Source organism: Rhipicephalus microplus, chromosome X, assembly GCF_043290135.1.
Source record: "Rhipicephalus microplus isolate Deutch F79 chromosome X, USDA_Rmic, whole genome shotgun sequence".
NCBI lineage: Eukaryota > Metazoa > Arthropoda > Arachnida > Ixodida > Ixodidae > Rhipicephalus > Rhipicephalus microplus.
In genome coordinates, this window is record NC_134710.1 from 278,498,743 (window position 1) to 278,517,001 (window position 18,259).

General features: G+C 43.8%; 1 protein-coding gene across 3 annotated transcripts in view; it reads right to left on the reverse strand.

Moving 5' to 3' along the window:
* Positions 1-336: 336 nt before the first annotated feature.
* The window catches only part of Wdfy2 (WD repeat and FYVE domain containing 2), a 51,743-nt gene continuing 33,820 nt past the window's right edge, over positions 337-18,259 (reverse strand). For 2 of the 3 annotated variants that reach the window (XM_037413947.2, XM_075879228.1), the window contains 3 exons: positions 14,969-15,099; positions 13,618-13,726; positions 337-1,010 (listed from right to left, as the gene is read on the reverse strand). In XM_037413947.2, coding sequence (XP_037269844.1) covers positions 984-1,010; positions 13,618-13,726; positions 14,969-15,099 — 267 coding nt within the window. In that variant the 3' untranslated portion in view covers positions 337-983. Of the gene's footprint in view, positions 1,011-13,518; positions 13,557-13,617; positions 13,727-14,968; positions 15,100-18,259 lie in introns of all 3 variants that reach the window. The other variant, XM_037413948.2, reaches the window with a different exon arrangement.

The window sequence follows — 18,259 nt, forward strand, 5'->3', positions numbered from 1 at the left end:
CGTGCATCTGGTGAGGGATATGAGCCTTGACAGCTACCTTGTATATTGTGTGGGTTCACATTACTGAAGTGACAAGGCAAATACCCCAACCACGCGGCCGACAAGTAGACTTTCCAGATCTGCCATAGAGCATGCACTTTTCCAGCACAATCTATGGACCCTTGGTAAAATACCAAACAGATCGAGGTACACACCGCTGACTCAAGATACTTCGACCCCTGCTAGCTGTTCCCATGAGAGGAGGTCTGAAGCAGCACAGACTGTAGCAGGGCCAAGGTGTCCCTGCGCCACCAGCATTATGGACAGTTTTAAGGTCAAAAGCAAAGAGCAAGCATGTCTTCTTTGGTGCTACGACTACTCCCTCTATAAAGCAGTCACTCCACTGGCAGTTTTACTTATTTAGATAGTGGTTGAATATTCGTCCTCGCACGCAGGTGTACAAACAACGTACTGGTGTGCACACACACACAAACACACATTACCCCACCGTCCTTCCCCGTAACAGCAAGTACAAGAAATGTGCCTGCATAAAGCACCCACCACAGTGGCCAATGGCACAAGGTCTGCTCAGGGGTAGTCTCTTCTTTGTGGTTAGCAATGCCATGCATGTCAACACAAATTGCACCGACCCATTGTGCACCACTGATAAGGCGCGCTCTGTTTTGCACTTTGCAAATCTTCAAAAGTCAGGCATGGAAACAAGGTGAAATGGCAACAAGCATCAAAAGGTTCAAGGGCTCATACAAGCACCTCTTTTTCATCCCTTACAAACTGACTTCGGCTTCCATCACTGCATTGAGACGACCCGTTGGAGGTGACCAGGGTTTACGGTGGAAGACTACCGAGAGCATATTCTCCTGGCTGCTTTCAGCTGTTTCTAGCACAAAGAACGGCAACACAGTCCTGACAAATAAATGTGCAGCAGCAAGGCATTTTTCTTTTTCCAGCCCCTGCTCACTCCATGGCACACACACCTTGGCTGACTACAGCATGTGGCTGATGTCCCAAATCTGCACATAATAAAAAAAAAGAAGCTTTGCAACCTTTGACAATGGACACCTCTTAAAAATTATTTCAGCTAATGCTCATTTTTCCTAATGACACCATTAGAAGACTTTTTGCTGCCAAGGAAAAAGTTTGTGTTGTATTGTGCATTTAAGCTTGCTGTATGCAGAGATCTCACAATCTATTTTCTTAATTTTACCAAAGATGGTCAGGCAGTAATGTTCTAAGAACAGTTCAATAAAATATTCAGGGGTAGGATTATAGATTTCCCTTGATGATTCATGCCACAGTCTGGTGGATAACAATTTTTCACTTTCACAAGTATGTTTTGTATTGATCTTATCTATAGATTTTTCGAGCGTTGACAAGCCTTAGGCAGATATAAAAAATTATGACCGTAATTTTTCTAATCTTTATCTTTTCTTGGTGCTTGGCCAAAGAGTGCTGTCATTAGCTTGCTTGGTTCATATAAGTTTGCTCCTTCAAAAATAAAGTATCAGTTGCAGTTCAGAGCTTGTCTCCTGTGTTCTTCCTTCGTCCCTGTCTACATGCACTGTAGCCTTTCATCATGCATTAACAACTTATGTTTTTCACATTTAACAGTGAGAACAGACATATTTAAAGGTCACTACATACTATATGTAAAGACTATAATGCAAAATTATAAACAGGAAGTTTCGTAGTCTCACATGAATCATCTTAGCAAAATATGCTATGCTTTGAATTGTCAGGAGTGCAACAGCTGAAATAGGATTTGGAGCAGTTTTTGAAGCAGCAAGACGTTACTTTCGGAGCAAACAAATCCAAATTTCAAGCAGGTGACAGGAAGAAAAACCCCTATTTTTTTGCCACAAAATCGCCAATTTGGAGCAGAACAATAAAGGGAGTTAACATTAATATATATATATATATATATATATACACACATAAAAAAATGCGCAAGCCATTCAACATCCCTTAAATCGAGCACATTGAATACAAACACTGCTATTTCAATTAAAACAATAGTTTGAACAATGAAAACAATTATAAAGTCCACATCAGCGCACTAGCATTTGTAGTACTCGTCAAATCCTTTGACAGATTGCAAATTGAAACGTGGATCAGCCAAAAAGGTGACCTCAAAATTCAGGAGATCTATAGAACAGTAACGAGTAGGGGTGGTGAAAAAAACTGACACACATTTGTTTGTTGTTTTTTATGGCTGTAAAAACATCACACACTGCTCCAAATGATTGCCAGTAATTTTTTTTTATATGCCAGCAATCATACTAGCACAATTATGTGGCATATACATGCATGAGTAATTGACAAACAAAATGTGCTGTGTCCCTTTACTAGTGCTAACAAATCCTTTCAAATTTTAACATGCTTTTTTGCAGGACACCGGTGTACTGCAGCAAAGGTGGCTTAAGGAGCGTTCTGCACAAGATAGAACAAAGCCAAGAAATTTTGAAACCACTACTCTTTTCCCCACCCACACGCCCCCCTTTTTTTTATTGCGATAGAAATTATATGGACACTCTCGGCTGGATATTTTCGCCGGCGTCGCCGTCACTCATCGTATGTATGTGTATGTATGTATATATATATATATATATATTCAGGGAGGACCCCTCCCGAAACTGTTGGGAAATAAATATATTTATCCTTGTTGACAACGCTCCAGTTGTGCCATATCCCATATATATATATATATATACATACACACACACACACACACACACACACACACACACACACACACACACACACACACACACACACACACACACACACACACACACACACACACACACATCTACAGTGCACTCGCGATGATTCAAACTCTCGCAATTCGCATTCTTGGGTCATTCAAACAAAATTCAATTTTTTGGTTGGCCCTCTATTCTTTCAAAGAATTTAAAAGCCTTTCAATTCAAACTCCATCATTCGGTCAATTCATACTTTTGGAGTTCCATGCCAGAATATATCTGCTGTTTTCCCACTACTACTTAAAATTTGCGTGCTCACATAATCCTAACAGTATAAAAACGAAAACTAAGCACCTCGGGCATTCAAGGAAAAAGGCTTTCCTAATAAACAGATATTTGAAACAAAGCACACGCATGGTAAACCGTGATGCTTCTCAACTGGTAGGGAGAGCTTTGCGCTGGAGGCACATACCTACAGTAAAGAAGCAGTTGGCAATTCACGATTTCTTTAAAAGGTCTGATCAGCAGTAAATGGCCAATAAACTTGTGGATCTTACACCCCTGCTTTCTGATCATAGCGTGCAGTTAGGTTTTAAAAATACTTAAAAATTTTTAAATGTGATAAAATCAATGCATAATCATAACGTGTGGTGTCACCTCACCCATAGTCACCTATCTGAGAACTTCTGATAATTAACTTCTTGATAATTCAAACAAAATTCAGAGGTCCCTTCGAGTTTGAATTAACAAGAGTCGAATGTATATATATGTAAACATAAGAACGAAAAATATTTCAGAAAAAGACTTTGGCATGTGGAATTAAATGTGGGACTTCTGAATCATGAGTGTGAGGTGTTAACCACTGAGCTACGGAGGAGCACCTCCTTCAACGTTCAAACGGCAAGCTATTTATATCTACCACTTACCGCAGGTGACGGGCATCTCGGGGGGGGGGGGGGGGGCACTTTTATTGTGTTTTCAGCATTACTAGCGTGATGGCGCAATGAGAGCGCATTGCCAGATTGTCACGACTCGGCTCTCGCCAGCGCTCGCTGATCTCAGGGTGGGGGCAATCATACGCTTAGGGCTTTCACCGGAATGATTCTGTTGTAGTTACCGAGTGCACAATGGTGACTGCACTTGTAGCAAAGTCTATGTTTGCAAAAAGGGCGTCCTTTTCAAACACAGCGAAGTAAGAACTGAGACGCTTATTCGCATTCATCTGAGAACGTTTCGTGCATCATTTGTGCATAAGAAACGCAGGGTATGTTTCGATCTGCATGACATTCTGCGCGTGACCTTCCAATGTGTTGCTACCGCGTTCATTGCTTTGCCTTTGCGGCAAAGCTGGACTTTTTTTTCTTTAACCGTGGGGTTAGGTATAGGGCACAACTTCTCGGCTCAGTTGCAAGGCATGACTAGATAAACTAAAACGGCAAACATCCGTGATTCGAAGGCGCGCGCTTATTTGAGGGCTCGTTTGTGACAACTGGCTGGACAAAACCCTTGTCCCTAGCTGTTGCTGTGGTATGTGCTATGCGTCAGATAATCACTTGGAATAACGGCGAAACCATGAAGGGTCCAAAGGAGGGTAGAACGGGCAGGTGAAAGAACATCACGCATCCGTTGGTTCGAAGGCGGCACTGGATATCTATCAGTGGGACGACACAAATTCAAGACAGAAAAATTTTTCATGTGCTGTTGCGATGGCAATCAACATGGTCGGCGGCAACATCAGCATTTCTAGCAGGTCGAGTTAGTTTGTCCGCAGAAAACTCAGCATATGCTTTCAGCTTTACTTCCTAACACGCCATAGCCACGTTTGCAGACTAAGAAATTAATATTTCCCGGGAAGTGTTGGTGGCTACGTCAACGCATTTGTGTCTTAAAACCGCATCTTCTCGTCGATAGTTATCCGCTGCGATCAGCAGACCGAGGGTACATGCCGTTGTTACTTTATATGGTCGATCACGTCTCGCGAGTGTTGTAAAACATCGTTTACACTACTCAATTTTAAAGGAGAATTGCCACTCTTACCATCATGCATTTTTAAGGCAGAAAATTCGGAAAAGAAAATACTATAAGCGGTCACACTAACTTCAATTTCTCTTATCAATCCGCTATTGACAAATTCTGATGGCGTGCATCTTCTGGGGCCAACATTGTGTGTGTGTGTATATATATATATACAGTCGAGCCCGCTTATAACGAACCTGAGCGTGACACGGCATCCGTTCACTATATCCCGAAGTTTGTAGTAAATGAAACACAGCTTTTAAAAAAAGTTGCGCGTGAAAACACAAACTTTTTATGCCCCCAAAAGTCTGTGATGCACGTTTTTCGAATAGCAGAAGCGACAAGAGCGGTCTCGAGTTTATTTAAAACAACAGGGCGCTCGTTCGCCGAGGCCCGTGGCATAAGCTGCATCAAGCACTGGCTCCAAAGTTTTGTCGTTCTCGCAATCCGATTCCTCCAAATCGCTCTCGCCGTGTACTTCATTCACGATCCCCCAATCCTTCATGGTATCATCTGCTGTAATTAAACCATTGCAACAGATGTCCCACCCGCTCTCCCAGGTTGGAGTCGACGACGCGCTGCCACAAATCGCCGCCGCGGTTCGGAAGCTTCAGACTCGGCATCGGGCCTGACGTCGACCTCGCGAAAACAGTTTCGCATGCATGTCGTCCTCATCGCCACCCACGAAATATTCACCATCTCCACAGCTGCATACCTGCACGCCCGAAGCGGGAAGTTGGCTGCCAGGTGGTCAACAGCTATGAGCAAGGGCTCCGCAACACGGCACCTAATGCGCGAATTGCATTCAAGCCAAACGATCACACTTTCAACGTTTTGTTGAGCAGCAGGAAAAAGCGTGCTAGTCCTCCCGTCGGCCGTCATGACCACACACGCACATCAATAGCGAGCAAGACGCGCACATGCCAGAACGCGTGGAACAGCTCTGGGCCTGCTTCCGGTGAGAAAACAAAACTAATTCAAGCCAGCGTGGCAGGCGTCGCGGAGCGGTGGAGACGGGCGAAGGGGTTGTGATCACGAGAGGAGAACACACTTGCGAGAAAAGGCCAAGGAGTTGGAATAAGGAGAGGGGAGAATGCGAAGGGAGGGCGACCTTGTAAACCAAAACATACGGGAAGGAGGCAGGTCGGGTAGCTTGCTTGAAAGGTCCAAGAAACTCGCACGTGGAAAAACTTGGAAAGAGTGCATGGCTGCCTGAATTGGTGCACGCGGCGGTGTTCAAAGAATCGGTGGCCGTGGTCACAAATCATTTTGTTGCGCCGGCGGGTATGCGTCGCCTCACGAACTTCGATATTTCGCGATTCGTTCCGCGCAAATTAACAGCCGTTTTCACCCTTCCGCACGCACGTGGAAGGCATGCTGAGCCAAGTGCGAAGTGAGTAAGAATAAGTCCTAAATACAAAACGAATTGCAAATTATCAGAGTCGGTGGGGTAGCGTACGCGCGTGCACTAGACGCAGGCTATCGGAAACAGTCGGTGGCAGGCGATGTTGGAAAATGGTCTGGTCACTCCAGGCCGGCGACGACAGTACTAGCGATCAAAAACTGGGTAGATGGCCGACCGGTCTTCGAAAGATCGGTGGCAGTGTGAAAACATGGGCCTCGTCTGGCGATGCAGAATGCTCAGAGTAGCAGGGGGGAGGGGGGCAAAGGACGGAGGGGTGTGTAACAAAAGCGGTCGTGGAGAGCGGCAACTAGAGGGGCGCGGAGTCAGAGTCGGCGTTTAACAATAAGAATGTATGGGCACCTTGCCGATGCCTGATCAGTGGTCGAAATTGGTTTCCCGGGAAGTCGGCAGACCGCTGACTCCGTTCGCTGTAACCGATCAGTGGCGCTCGGAGACATTCGTTGTAAGTGCGATTTTGTGCCATTGAACCAATGTATATTTTCACGGTCACACGGATATTGTTCGTTTTAAGCGAAAGTTCGTTTTAAGTGGGGCCGTTATATGTGGGCTCGACTGTATGTATGTATATATATATATATATATATATATATATATATATATAAGGAAAGAAGTGTATAGCTAAAGGCTCGTTTTTCGTGATTTTACACAATATTTATGAGCTCTAACAGACAATAGTGCTAAGGAAAGTATAGGGGAAGATATTAGACCAAATTGTAATGTAAATATGAAGAAAAGTTGGTGAAAAGATAACTTGCCGTGGGCAGGATCCTGCCCATGGCAAGTTATATTTTCACCCACTTTTCTTCATATTTACATTACAATTTGGTCTAATATCTTCCCCTATACTTTCCTTAGCATTATTGTCTGTTAGAGCTCATATATATATATATATATATATATATATATATATATATATATATATATGAGATCTAACAGACAGTAATGCCAAGGAATGTACAGGGGAAGTTATTAGAACCAATGGAATGTAAATAAGAAGAAAGAAAAGTGGATGAAAAAATAACCAGCCTGACCTGCTCACGGCTGGTTATTATTTTTTCATCCACTTTTCTTTCTTTTTATTTACATTCCATTGGTTCTAATAACTCCCCTGTACATTCCTTGGCATTACTGTCTGTTAGATCTCATTATTATCGTGTTAAAACACGGAAAAACTAGCCCTTAGGTATACACTTCTTTCCCTTATTTTATATATATATATATATATATATATATATATATATATATATATATATATATATATATATATATATATATATATATATATATATATTGGGAGTAATAATTCAATGGGCCAGTTAGTCTTCGTGAAGGTATGGGATATGGCACAACGGGAGCGTTGTCAACAAGGATAAATATATTTATTTCCCAACAGTTTCGGGAGGGGTCCTCCCTTCATCAGGGGATGAGTTATACCGACATGAACTTCCAAACTTCGTTGCTGCCGCGTCCCTCTCGCCTTGAAAGATGTTTGCGAGAGTGAGAGGGAGCTAAAAAAAGGAAAAAAAAAAACAAAAAACAAAAAGGGGGAGAAAAAAGACGAAAAAGAAAAAGAAAGAAAAATAAAGAAAGTAAAAAAGTAAAAAAAGAGGAAGAACCACTGTTAACACTGAGAACGAAACCAACTATCTGTGTACGTCCACATACGGTTCTTATCACGGGCTGTTCAGTTCTCGACGTGTGTCGGGCCACCCAAGATTGTCGCCGCGGTGCCGGGAGGATCCGTGACGGCGTGCGTAAAGAAAGGGTTTCCCCGTAATGGGTCGGTTGGCGTGCGACGTGCGTAAAGGAAGGGTTTTCCGTTAATGGGTTGGTCGGCTCTTTACCCTTAATCTTCGTCCGACCGACCCATTAACGGGAAACCCTTCCTCTACGCACGCCGCACGCCGACCGACCCATTACGGGGAAACCCTTTCTTTACGCACGCCGTCACGGACCCTCCCGGCACCGCGGCGACAATCTTGGGTGGCCCGACACACGTCGAGAACTGAACAGCACGTGATAAGAACCGTATGTGGACGTACACGGACAGTTGGTTTCGCTCTCAGTGTTGACAGTGGTTCTTCCTCTTTTTTTTACTTTTTTTTACTTTCTTTCTTTTTCGTTTTTTCTCCCCCTTTTTTTGTTTTTTTTTCTTTTTTTTAGCTCCCTCTCACTCTCGCAAACATCTTTCAAGGCGAGAGGGACGCAGCAGCAACGAAGTTTGGAAGTTCATGTCAGTACAACTCATCCCCTGATGAAGGGAGGGCCCCTCCCGAAACTGTTGGGAAATAAATATATTTATCCTTGTTGACAACGCTCCCGTTGTGCCATATTTCATACCTATATATATATATATATATATATATATGACGTAGGAAGGCAGTGACTTGTAGTAGAAGCAGAGAAGAAAGAAGTCAGAATGGAATGGAATAAACAAGGGATATGAGCCAGGCCACGTGGCCCATTCATCATAGCGTCACACGAGTCAACAGGATGAAGACCTCTCAGCCACTTCATCAGTGTCTCATCATCGACGCAGTTCTCCACAAGACGCCCTGACCATACATCAACTACGGAATCATCTCCTGGCCGCACACGGTGACCAGCACCATGACAGAACCATCAGCTGACCTTGACATCCCCAAGTACACCGGATCAGTGGACGACGGACCTGTACAGGACTGGTTCAACCTATTCGAGCTCCATGCCGCCGCTGCATCCTGGTCGGAACGGGAGGTGGTCGCCAAATTTACCAACTACGTCTCCATTGAGGCCTTCAAATTCTACCACACCCACATATTTCAAAACGACGAGTCATGGGAAAAGATCAAACAAGAAACGATCATTTAGTTTAAAGAATACAATGACGACTATGACGAAGACTTGCTTATAGCCCACAATCCACAGACAACCACACTCGGTCGTCACAGTCAAAAGCAGCCTTGACGCATTGGCACACCTCCTGCTTTTCCATCACGTGGATCTTCGGTCGTTCACAACACCCACCTCGCGTCTCACACGTTCACCATGGTCGGAATAGAGCAGAGAAGCTTGGAGCACACTCAGTCAAGACCGGGACCTACAGTTCATTTTTATGCGCCAGAAGAGCTCGCATCGTTCATTACCAAAAAGACAGTAATTCCCAACTAGAATTTGACCAAACCACGCCTATTGCGGTGTCACTATTGAGAGCACAGCCATCTGAAAGCCCAAACACAGGAGGCTCGAAAGCAACTCTTACAGGTTGCCAGGTGCCAGAAGCCTACGTAATGAATGCTGTCGCAGGCACCTCTCATGTTCCTCCAGTGAAATCTGTCCTACCAACTTCGCTGCTTGAAAAGCGTTGCAACAGAGACCAACTGGACACCACGTCAAATTGCCAAGAAAAGCATTGTCCTACTCCAAAACGGCTGCCATCTCAACACTTTTCGCAACATCAGCAAGGCCAGCACAATAAAATGGGCCAGGTTAAGCGCCTTGTTATTCGACACGGACAACTAGAGACGTCGGAAGAACACACACGGCGTCAAGAAAGACGTTTACGTTACAAACGACTCAAAGCGACAACATATTCAAGATGTCTCACTCGAGACGAAAAAAGCATCGAATCCCAGACATTTTCCCGAAGGTTGTCGAGTAAGTTTTCTCCAGCGGAGATCAATACTCAGACAACGTGACATACGACGACGGAAAAGGCGCAAACCAACACCCTATATCCGGAAGGACACTGAAATCACCGCAACAACCTTGGTCAACAAATACGCAAACGGGTGGCGCCACATGTGTACCAATCAAGACAAAAAGCACGATGCCTACGCAAATTATGCTGCTGGTGCTCCAAAGCCTTCACACCACGTTCATTCCTCGCAAGAATACAAGCAGTGTCATCATCAGTTTCCACGCTAAAAGTGTACTTGTGTTTTCCAGAACGCAACAGTCAGCCTCGTCCACCAGAATTCCAGCATTTACCGGACTGCTGCACTCTCCTGTGAAGCTAAAGTTTAATAGTTTGTTTACGAAAACTTCCTGGTACATGGAATGATGTGCCCTTTTTGACATTGTTCACTTTTAAGCTATGCATGTTTAGTTTTCTTTGTTGTTCATCTGACGCGACTTATTTTTGAATAGGGGGAATCCTGTGACGTAGGAAGGCAGTGACTTGTAGTAAAAGCAGAGAAGGAAGAAGTCAGAATAGAATAAACATGGCGTATGAGTCAGGCCACGTCGCCCATTCATCATAGTGTCATATTATATATATGTATATATATATATATATATATATATATATATATATATATTAGATCTAACAGACAATTATGCCAAGGAATGTATAGGGGAATTTATTAGAACCAATGTGAAGTAAATAAGAAGAAAGAATAGTGGGTGAAAAATAACTTGCCGTGAGCAGGAAGTTATTCCTGCTCACGGCAAGTTATTTGCCATGAACGCCGACCCTGCTTCCGGGACCCTCTAGTTGCCGCTCTCCCCAACCCATGGAGGAAGGAAAGTTGTTTCTTTCCTCCATGCCCCGACTGCTTTTTGTTACGCCCCCCTCCGTTTTTTGTCCCCTCGCTACTCTGAGCACCCCGCATCACCAGGCGAGGCCTCCCGTGTTTTCACACTGCCACCGATCTTTCGAAAACCGGTCGGCCGTCTACCCTGTTTTTGATCACTGGTACTGTCGTTGACGTCGCCGGCCTGAAGTGACCAGAATAATTTGCCAACATCGTCGGCCACTGAGTTTATCTGATAGTCTGCGTCTAATGCACGCGCGTACGCTACCTCACCGACTCTGATAATTTGCAATTCGTTTCGTGTTTACGATTTGTTCTCGCTCACTTCGCACTCGGCTCAGCATGCCTTCCGCGCTCATGCGGAAGCGCGAAAAGGGCTGTTACTTGTGTGGAACTAATTGCGAAATATTGAAGTTCGTGAAGCTACACAAACCCGCCAGCACAACAAAACGATTTTTTCCCCACAGCCGCCGATTCTTCGAACACCGCCGCAAGCACCAATTCAGGCGACCATGCTTTGAATTCTGCGCGCGCAGGTACTCTTTTCAAGTTTTTCTATGTGCGAGTTTTGCGGACCTTTCAAGCAAGCTACCCAACCTGCCTCCTTCTCGTGAGCTTTGGTTTTCAAGGTCGCCCTCCCGCCGTATCCTCCCATCTCTTCTCTCGCAAGTCTGCTCTCCTCTCTTGATCACAACGCCTTCACCCGTCTCCACCGCTCCGCGACACCCGCCACGCTGGCTCGAACTAGTTTTGTTTTCTGACTGGAAGCAGGCCCAGAGCTGTTCCACGCGTTCTGGCATGTGTGTCGCGTGTGCGCGTCTTGCTCGCTCTTGGTGTGCGTGTGTGGTCATGACGGCCGACAGGAGGACTAGCACGCTTTTTCCTGCCGCTCAACAAAACGTTGAAAGTGTGACCGCTTGGCTTGAGTGCAATCCGCGCATTAGCTGCCGCGTTGCGGAGCGCTTGCTCATAGCTGTTGACCATCTAGCAGCCAACTTGCCGCTTCAGGCATCCCGGTATTCAGCTGTGGAGATGGTGAATATTTCGTGGGCAGCGATGAGGACGACATGCACGCGAAACTGTTTTCGCGAGGCCGACTTCGTCGGCGTCGGGCCCGATGCCGAGCCTGAAGCTTCCGAACTCCGGCGGCGATTTGTGGCAGCGTGTCGTCGACTCCGACCTGGGAGAGCGGGTGGGACATCTGTTGCGATGGTTTAATTACGGCCGATGATACCACGCACGGATAGGGGGATCGTGAATGAAGTACACGACGAGAGCGATTTGGAGGAATCAAATTGCGAGAACAACGAAATTTTGGAGCCAGTGCTTCATGCAGCTTATGCCACAGACCTCGGTGAACGAGCACACTGCCGGTGAACTTAAGACCGCCCTTATCGCTTCTGCTCTTTGAAACACGTGCATCACGGAATTTTCGGGGCAAAAAAAGTTTGTGTTTTTTACTTGCAACTTTTTTTAAAACCTGTGTTTCATTCACTACGAACTTAGGGATACATCGAACAAATGCCGCGTAACGCTCAGGTTCGTTATAAGGGGGCTCGACTGTAATTGCTCCAAACCTACTCTCCGAAATGACACAAAGAATGAGAATAACGAATTTTACTGTTCGCTGTACTGATAATTTTTACTGCTTAAACGATTCAAAAGTCCTGAAGAAACTGAAAAGAATCTGTGTACTATCATCCCAGTGTGCTACTAGTTAGCAGCATTATAGGCTTTGATTTCATTTGTGCGACAACTGGCATACTGAATTTATAGCTCATTTAGCTATTTTTTTCTTATCTAGACGTGCATGCTAGTGTGGTGGAATATGAAATTAGCAGAATTGCTTTCATCTTATATCGATTATCTACTGCTTGTTTGGCAACAGTTATATGGGGCTGTGATTACTTTTAAAATATGGCCCTCAGCTATTCCGGTTTGATTTGATTCCTGCCACAAATACTAGTATTTTAAAGTGTAGCTAGCTCATTTCACAGCACACTTTTGACAACCTTCCATTGTTTGCTTTAGAAAATTTACATTAATTATTGTCTGTTAAATATACTTCATAATAAATAATATATACGAGGTGCTTCAACATGCTCTGAACTCTAGTTACTGTATCAAAAATTTAACATACGCTCTTAAATTACCAATAGCTGCTCTAAATTAGAACTTTTTTCTGTTACAAAAACACTTATGGCTGCTCCAAAGCAGTACTTTTTCTGCTCCAAATTATGCTACAAAAAGTAAAACGTCCCTTCCATATCTCTCTCTCTCTCTCTCTCTCTCACACACACACACACACACACACACACACACACACACACACACACACACACACACACACACACACACACGCGCGCGCACGCACGCACACACACACACACACACACACGCGTGGACGGGGCGATAGCCGTCGTGGTAGCTCAGTTGGTAGATCCTCGGACACGTTATTCGAAGGTCACATGTACGGTCCCTGCCCATGGCAAGCCATCTTTTCGTCTACTTTTCTTTCTTCACATTTACACTACATTCACCAACTAATAGGTAGCATCCCCTATACTTTCTTTGGCAGTGTTGTCTTTTAGTTCTTGTTAATACTGTGTTCTAAGAGGCATATAAGGGACGTAACGTAACAAGATTCAGAAAAATATAAGGGCCTATCTGCTCAATGCGAAAAAAGGGCTTCATGGCCTATAACGTGAAAATAAAGAAAACCCAAAGAATGGATCCAGGGCCAATCTTTTCAACAGACACGATTTTCGCCTAAGAACCCCCGCAGTTGAATGAAGTGACACCAAGATTCATGTGCTATAGTTTTAGTGTGAAGCAACAGTACAGATTACAAACAAAAATTTACCCATCTGATGTACATTCAGTGTTTCACTTCAAGTGCCCCTGCAAAAATAGCAGTGTATTGTATGAGATAGCATGAAAAACCTAACAAAGACTGACTCACCTTTATGACCCTATCTGAGCCTGTTGTTAGAAGATGGCCACGGGTCAGGTCCAGATGCATGTGGACAATTGAGTGCTTTGCATCGTGGAACGTGGCCATCGAAGTTCGGCTGAGATAAATAAGGGGAACCAGTTTAGCCTGCATTCAGTGTAAGTGCCCACAACCAGCCAACCATAGCTTAAACTACTCACTAAATGTAGACTTCTATAAGTTATGCCCAAATTAAAGCAGTGAAAAAAGAAACTGTTAAGTATTTTGCTCCTTCATAGAGATTGATTTATTTCTAACTGGTAAGGCTTTTGGAAATTGTGTCAATAAATACGGATTCAATTTTGGCAACGTTAAAATCTAAAATTTTTATTGCCATTGTTAATGATATTCAAAAACAATTTCATTATATGAGCAACTACAGAAACAATATCCTTTTTTTTTTTCAGTGTTTTCAGTGTAATAATATCTGATGCTTCAGGTCCCAAAACACTGATATGATTATAAGAGAAGCCGTGGTAGAGGTTTCTGAAAATTTTGACCAGCTGATGTGCTGTAAAGTGCACTGACATTGCACAGCACAGAAGCCTCTAGCATTCTGCCTCCACTGAAATGCTACTGCCACAGCCGGGATCGAACCCACAACTTTCAGTTTAGCAGCTGAACACCATAACCACTGCTCCACTACGGTGAACATTTTTTTTTTTTCACATTGTCGACTTTTTTGTGATAACGATGCTACACAAAAACAATTCCAGAATTTTTTCAAGCAATGTAACTGGTAAATGAACCAGGAACTAAATTGAGGTGGTGTCCGTCGGCACAGTACACATGATGCTTCAGGGACACCACTTCAATTTATGAAAATGCTAAATTGGAGGCAAGTTGCTATCATTACAGTCTCTAAGGTTTTTCATGAAAACAGAAAACTGCATGTAAAGCAACTTGCCAAAATTTATGCAGTGATACCACGGAAACTTGGAATTAAATAGAACATATGCTTTTAGAAGTAATTAAAAATTTGGTTGCTGCCTCATGACATTAAAGCAAAGTTTTAGGATATAGTTCTATAAGCATGTGTCTTGTTAAATTCTTATTTTATTGTATCCATTCCAATAATGAAAGCACACATAATATTGATTGTAACAACTTCCTTCCTTTTAAAATTTCAAATTCATATTTAGATGCAAATGTGTATACTTGGACAAGCGTTGCAAAAGTTAAGCTGACGGTTTCTATAAATGCACTTTTTGCCCAGACCAGCACTGCTTTTGAGCTGCGAATGTGAAACATGTTTTCCTGCAAACCAGACCAACTTAACTGCTGAAGCAAGTGCTAACTGTACAAAAGTGAAGTTACTCACTCATCATCAGTGATGACCACATGGCACTCGTCACAAACACGTACATCGAATTCGTAGCCCATGATGGGAATACAACTCCGGTTTGAACTGCACTTGTCGCAGACTGCCTTGCCACACTTGCGACAGTGGTGCTGGTCACAATCAGAAAAAAAAAAAAAAAGGAGTGAGAAAAACGGGCTGGTTTTGCATACTAACTTATAGCATACTATCGGTAAACTTGGTGATCACTGAAATAACTACACTCAAACCTCTACATAACAAACCCGGATATAATGAAATATTGGTTGATTGATTTGTGGGGTGTAACGTCCCAAAACCACCATATGATTATGAGAGACGCTGTAGTGGAGGGCTCCGGAAATTTAGACCACCTGGGGTTCTCTAACGTGCACCCAAATCTGAGCACACGGGCCTACAACATTTCCGCCTCCATCGGAAATGCAATAAAATATCGGTTATAACAAAGTAAACGAAGAAGAATGTTGTAATAGATATAGTGTTAGGATGATACCTTTATAACAAATTTTCGGATATAACGAACTTATTCTCATGTAATATGCAACATTGTTATAATAAGGTCTGAGTGTATATGCGCTAGAAAAATGCAAATAAGCCCTGAAAAATGCAAGTGACTGGAAAATTGCAGAAGCAACTCAGCAAAAGAAGCGCAAATCCACTTACTGAAGGCGCATTTACACTACAAAGACACGACGGCCATTTTAACGTGGTAGCGTTAGAGAGCTTGAGTCGCAGAAATTCCGTCTTCGGCGTCGACACAGTTGATTGTGAGTGAATAATCGTCCGTGAGCAAAAATCAAGAAAGAAGCAAATAAAATAAAGAATAAAATTTTCGGTCCCATTGAGGATCGAACCCAGGACGTTCGTGTGGCAAGCAAGTGTCCTACCACAAAGCTACCATGTTACTGGCAGCTTCTTCGGGAAAAAACACTACATAAATGCCATGTAGTGGAAGGAGTCTCCTTAATGCATTTTGTTTGACAGGTGTCCCATCAAAAACAAGCCTCTTCGGCGCTTTGTAGGCGCATTAGGGTGGCCACCAAAGGTCGAAAAAGGCCGGGATAGTGCAGCCATCGCCACCAAAAACACATGGGAACTTTCAAGCAGCTCTAAAGATGGACAACTATGTCCATCTAGCGGAAAACATATCATGCCTTTCCAGAGGCATTGATCAAGCAAACAGCAAACGCTAGATAATGTGCTGCCCCCTGTGAGGCATTGTGAGACTTTACGGCCTCTGATATGGCAAGCGTGCTGCATTTATCTTGGAAACCATGCAACTCTTGCTTTAGATCAAAAACCTGTATGGACTATTCGCACGTGCACTGGTCCAATCTACTGTGTGTGCGCACGTGTGTGTGTAACAAAACATATTAATAAGTATGCACTTAGCGGTTGAAGACCGAACTAGGGGCCCGGTTTCGCTATCGTGTTCAACTCTTAAAGGCGAAGCTTAAGGGTTCTCCAATTTTGGGTCCGCCCACTGTCTTTCGTCCTATTGACACAAACAGTCCGCGATGGTCTCTGGAAGACTTTGTCCGCACCTTGTCGTGTTCACAGCCTTTCGTTGGCCAATTCTCTAGTCACACTGGTGGCACACGGGGTGACACCCACTAAACTTGCACACCTGCATCTCATTTTCAGCCATGCTCCCTGCTCCGCCATTGTCCCTCTCCCACTATGTCCCTTGAGAGTGGGGAGACACAAAAGGGAAGCAAGACTTCCGTGAGGTACGCAAGAAGCCTATTCAAACACCATAGAAGCCTTGGACGGGCATTGTTGTCTCCCCCAAGATTTCCCCCTTTGTGGTGGTTTGAAGCAAAGACATGGGCAAATTTTTGTTCAGCCACAGATCTCAATGATGATGACAGGTCTGCCGATACGTTCTGCTGGTGTTTTCGGTCTGTCATGATGTTACACTATGGCAACATGCTGTCTTTTGAAGCGTCGTCGTCATCGGCCGACCGTCACGGTCTGCCTTGTATGTTAGGGGTTGTGTCAGTATCGTGTCGCTCCAGAGTGAATGCGCCTTAAGAGTGGCACTGTAAACTGGCACCAAAGCAACATAATTTAAAAAGTGTGCACGTTGCTCGGCAGGCGGCACTATAGAAGCAAAACCTCAATAAGTTGAAAAGCTACTACCAAGATAATTTCTTAACTTCTTCCCGCTTTGCGATACCAGCTCCTTCACTGGAAGTCCTCAGTGCTTGTTCATGTAAATATATTCTGATCTGCACAACGTTTTACCTTAGTGTATTTGCTCGGCAATGTCTAGCTATGTTAAATTTAAACACAATTCCCACATAGGTCCCACAACTTCATGGGTTGTAACTGTCAGAGCAGGAGCAGCACGTTTGAGATCTTGTGTCTAACTTTACGAACAGCTGTTGTCAAACTTGCCAGACATCCCACTTCTATTTCTGTGTGTAGTTGTAGCCTTTCATGAAAATATATGTTCATTGTCTAATACGTAGTTAATTTTGCAAAATATTGCTGCTTACAACCCTTCTGGTCAAGCCTCCGATTTGTGTGCCCTTCAAGTGCTGCTTGCTGACAGGCTCGTTGGTAATGCGTTGCTCATACTGTTAAGAAATATTATACTATGCTTTGACAAACAAGACATGGAACCATAAGTGCTAACTTTCAGCTCACAGTTTTACTGAGAGAAGCTTGCTTATATGAATATGCAAAGACCTCATCTATAGAAGAAAACTTTGAAACGTGCAATGTGTGGTAACAACTACACTTTAATGATGACTGCTCAAGTGCTGTAAAGTGGCATTTCATACTTTTGTAGTGCTAAGAGCCAAAAATAAGATGATGAGATACTATACGAAGAATATAATGCTTTCTGCTAAAAATTGCATTGTTTAGTCAGCTATTCTTTAATACTCAAACAACACCGCAGGAAGTCTTGTGAAAAATCACCAGGCAAAATTAGGCAGCAGTCTTCAATAACAGCCTGCAACATGAAACTACATCTTCACTTACCTGCAGAATGTAGATGACAGGTGAGCGAAAGCCTGGTTTCCTGCAGTAGGCTGTTATGGAAAACTCATAAGTCCTCATTGTTCATTATGTGGGGAAATAGCCACCTTGAATGTATTCTATAGGAATGCAGGAAAGACCATTTCTTCCCCACCCAATCTCCTGATCACTCCCTTCCCTGTGCAAGAGGGGGAATACTTTTACCTGACAACCCAAGTCTAGCTTTGGGCCATAAAATTGAGATGGGGACGTGACTGACAGACATAGCCGGGCAGACCAACCTCC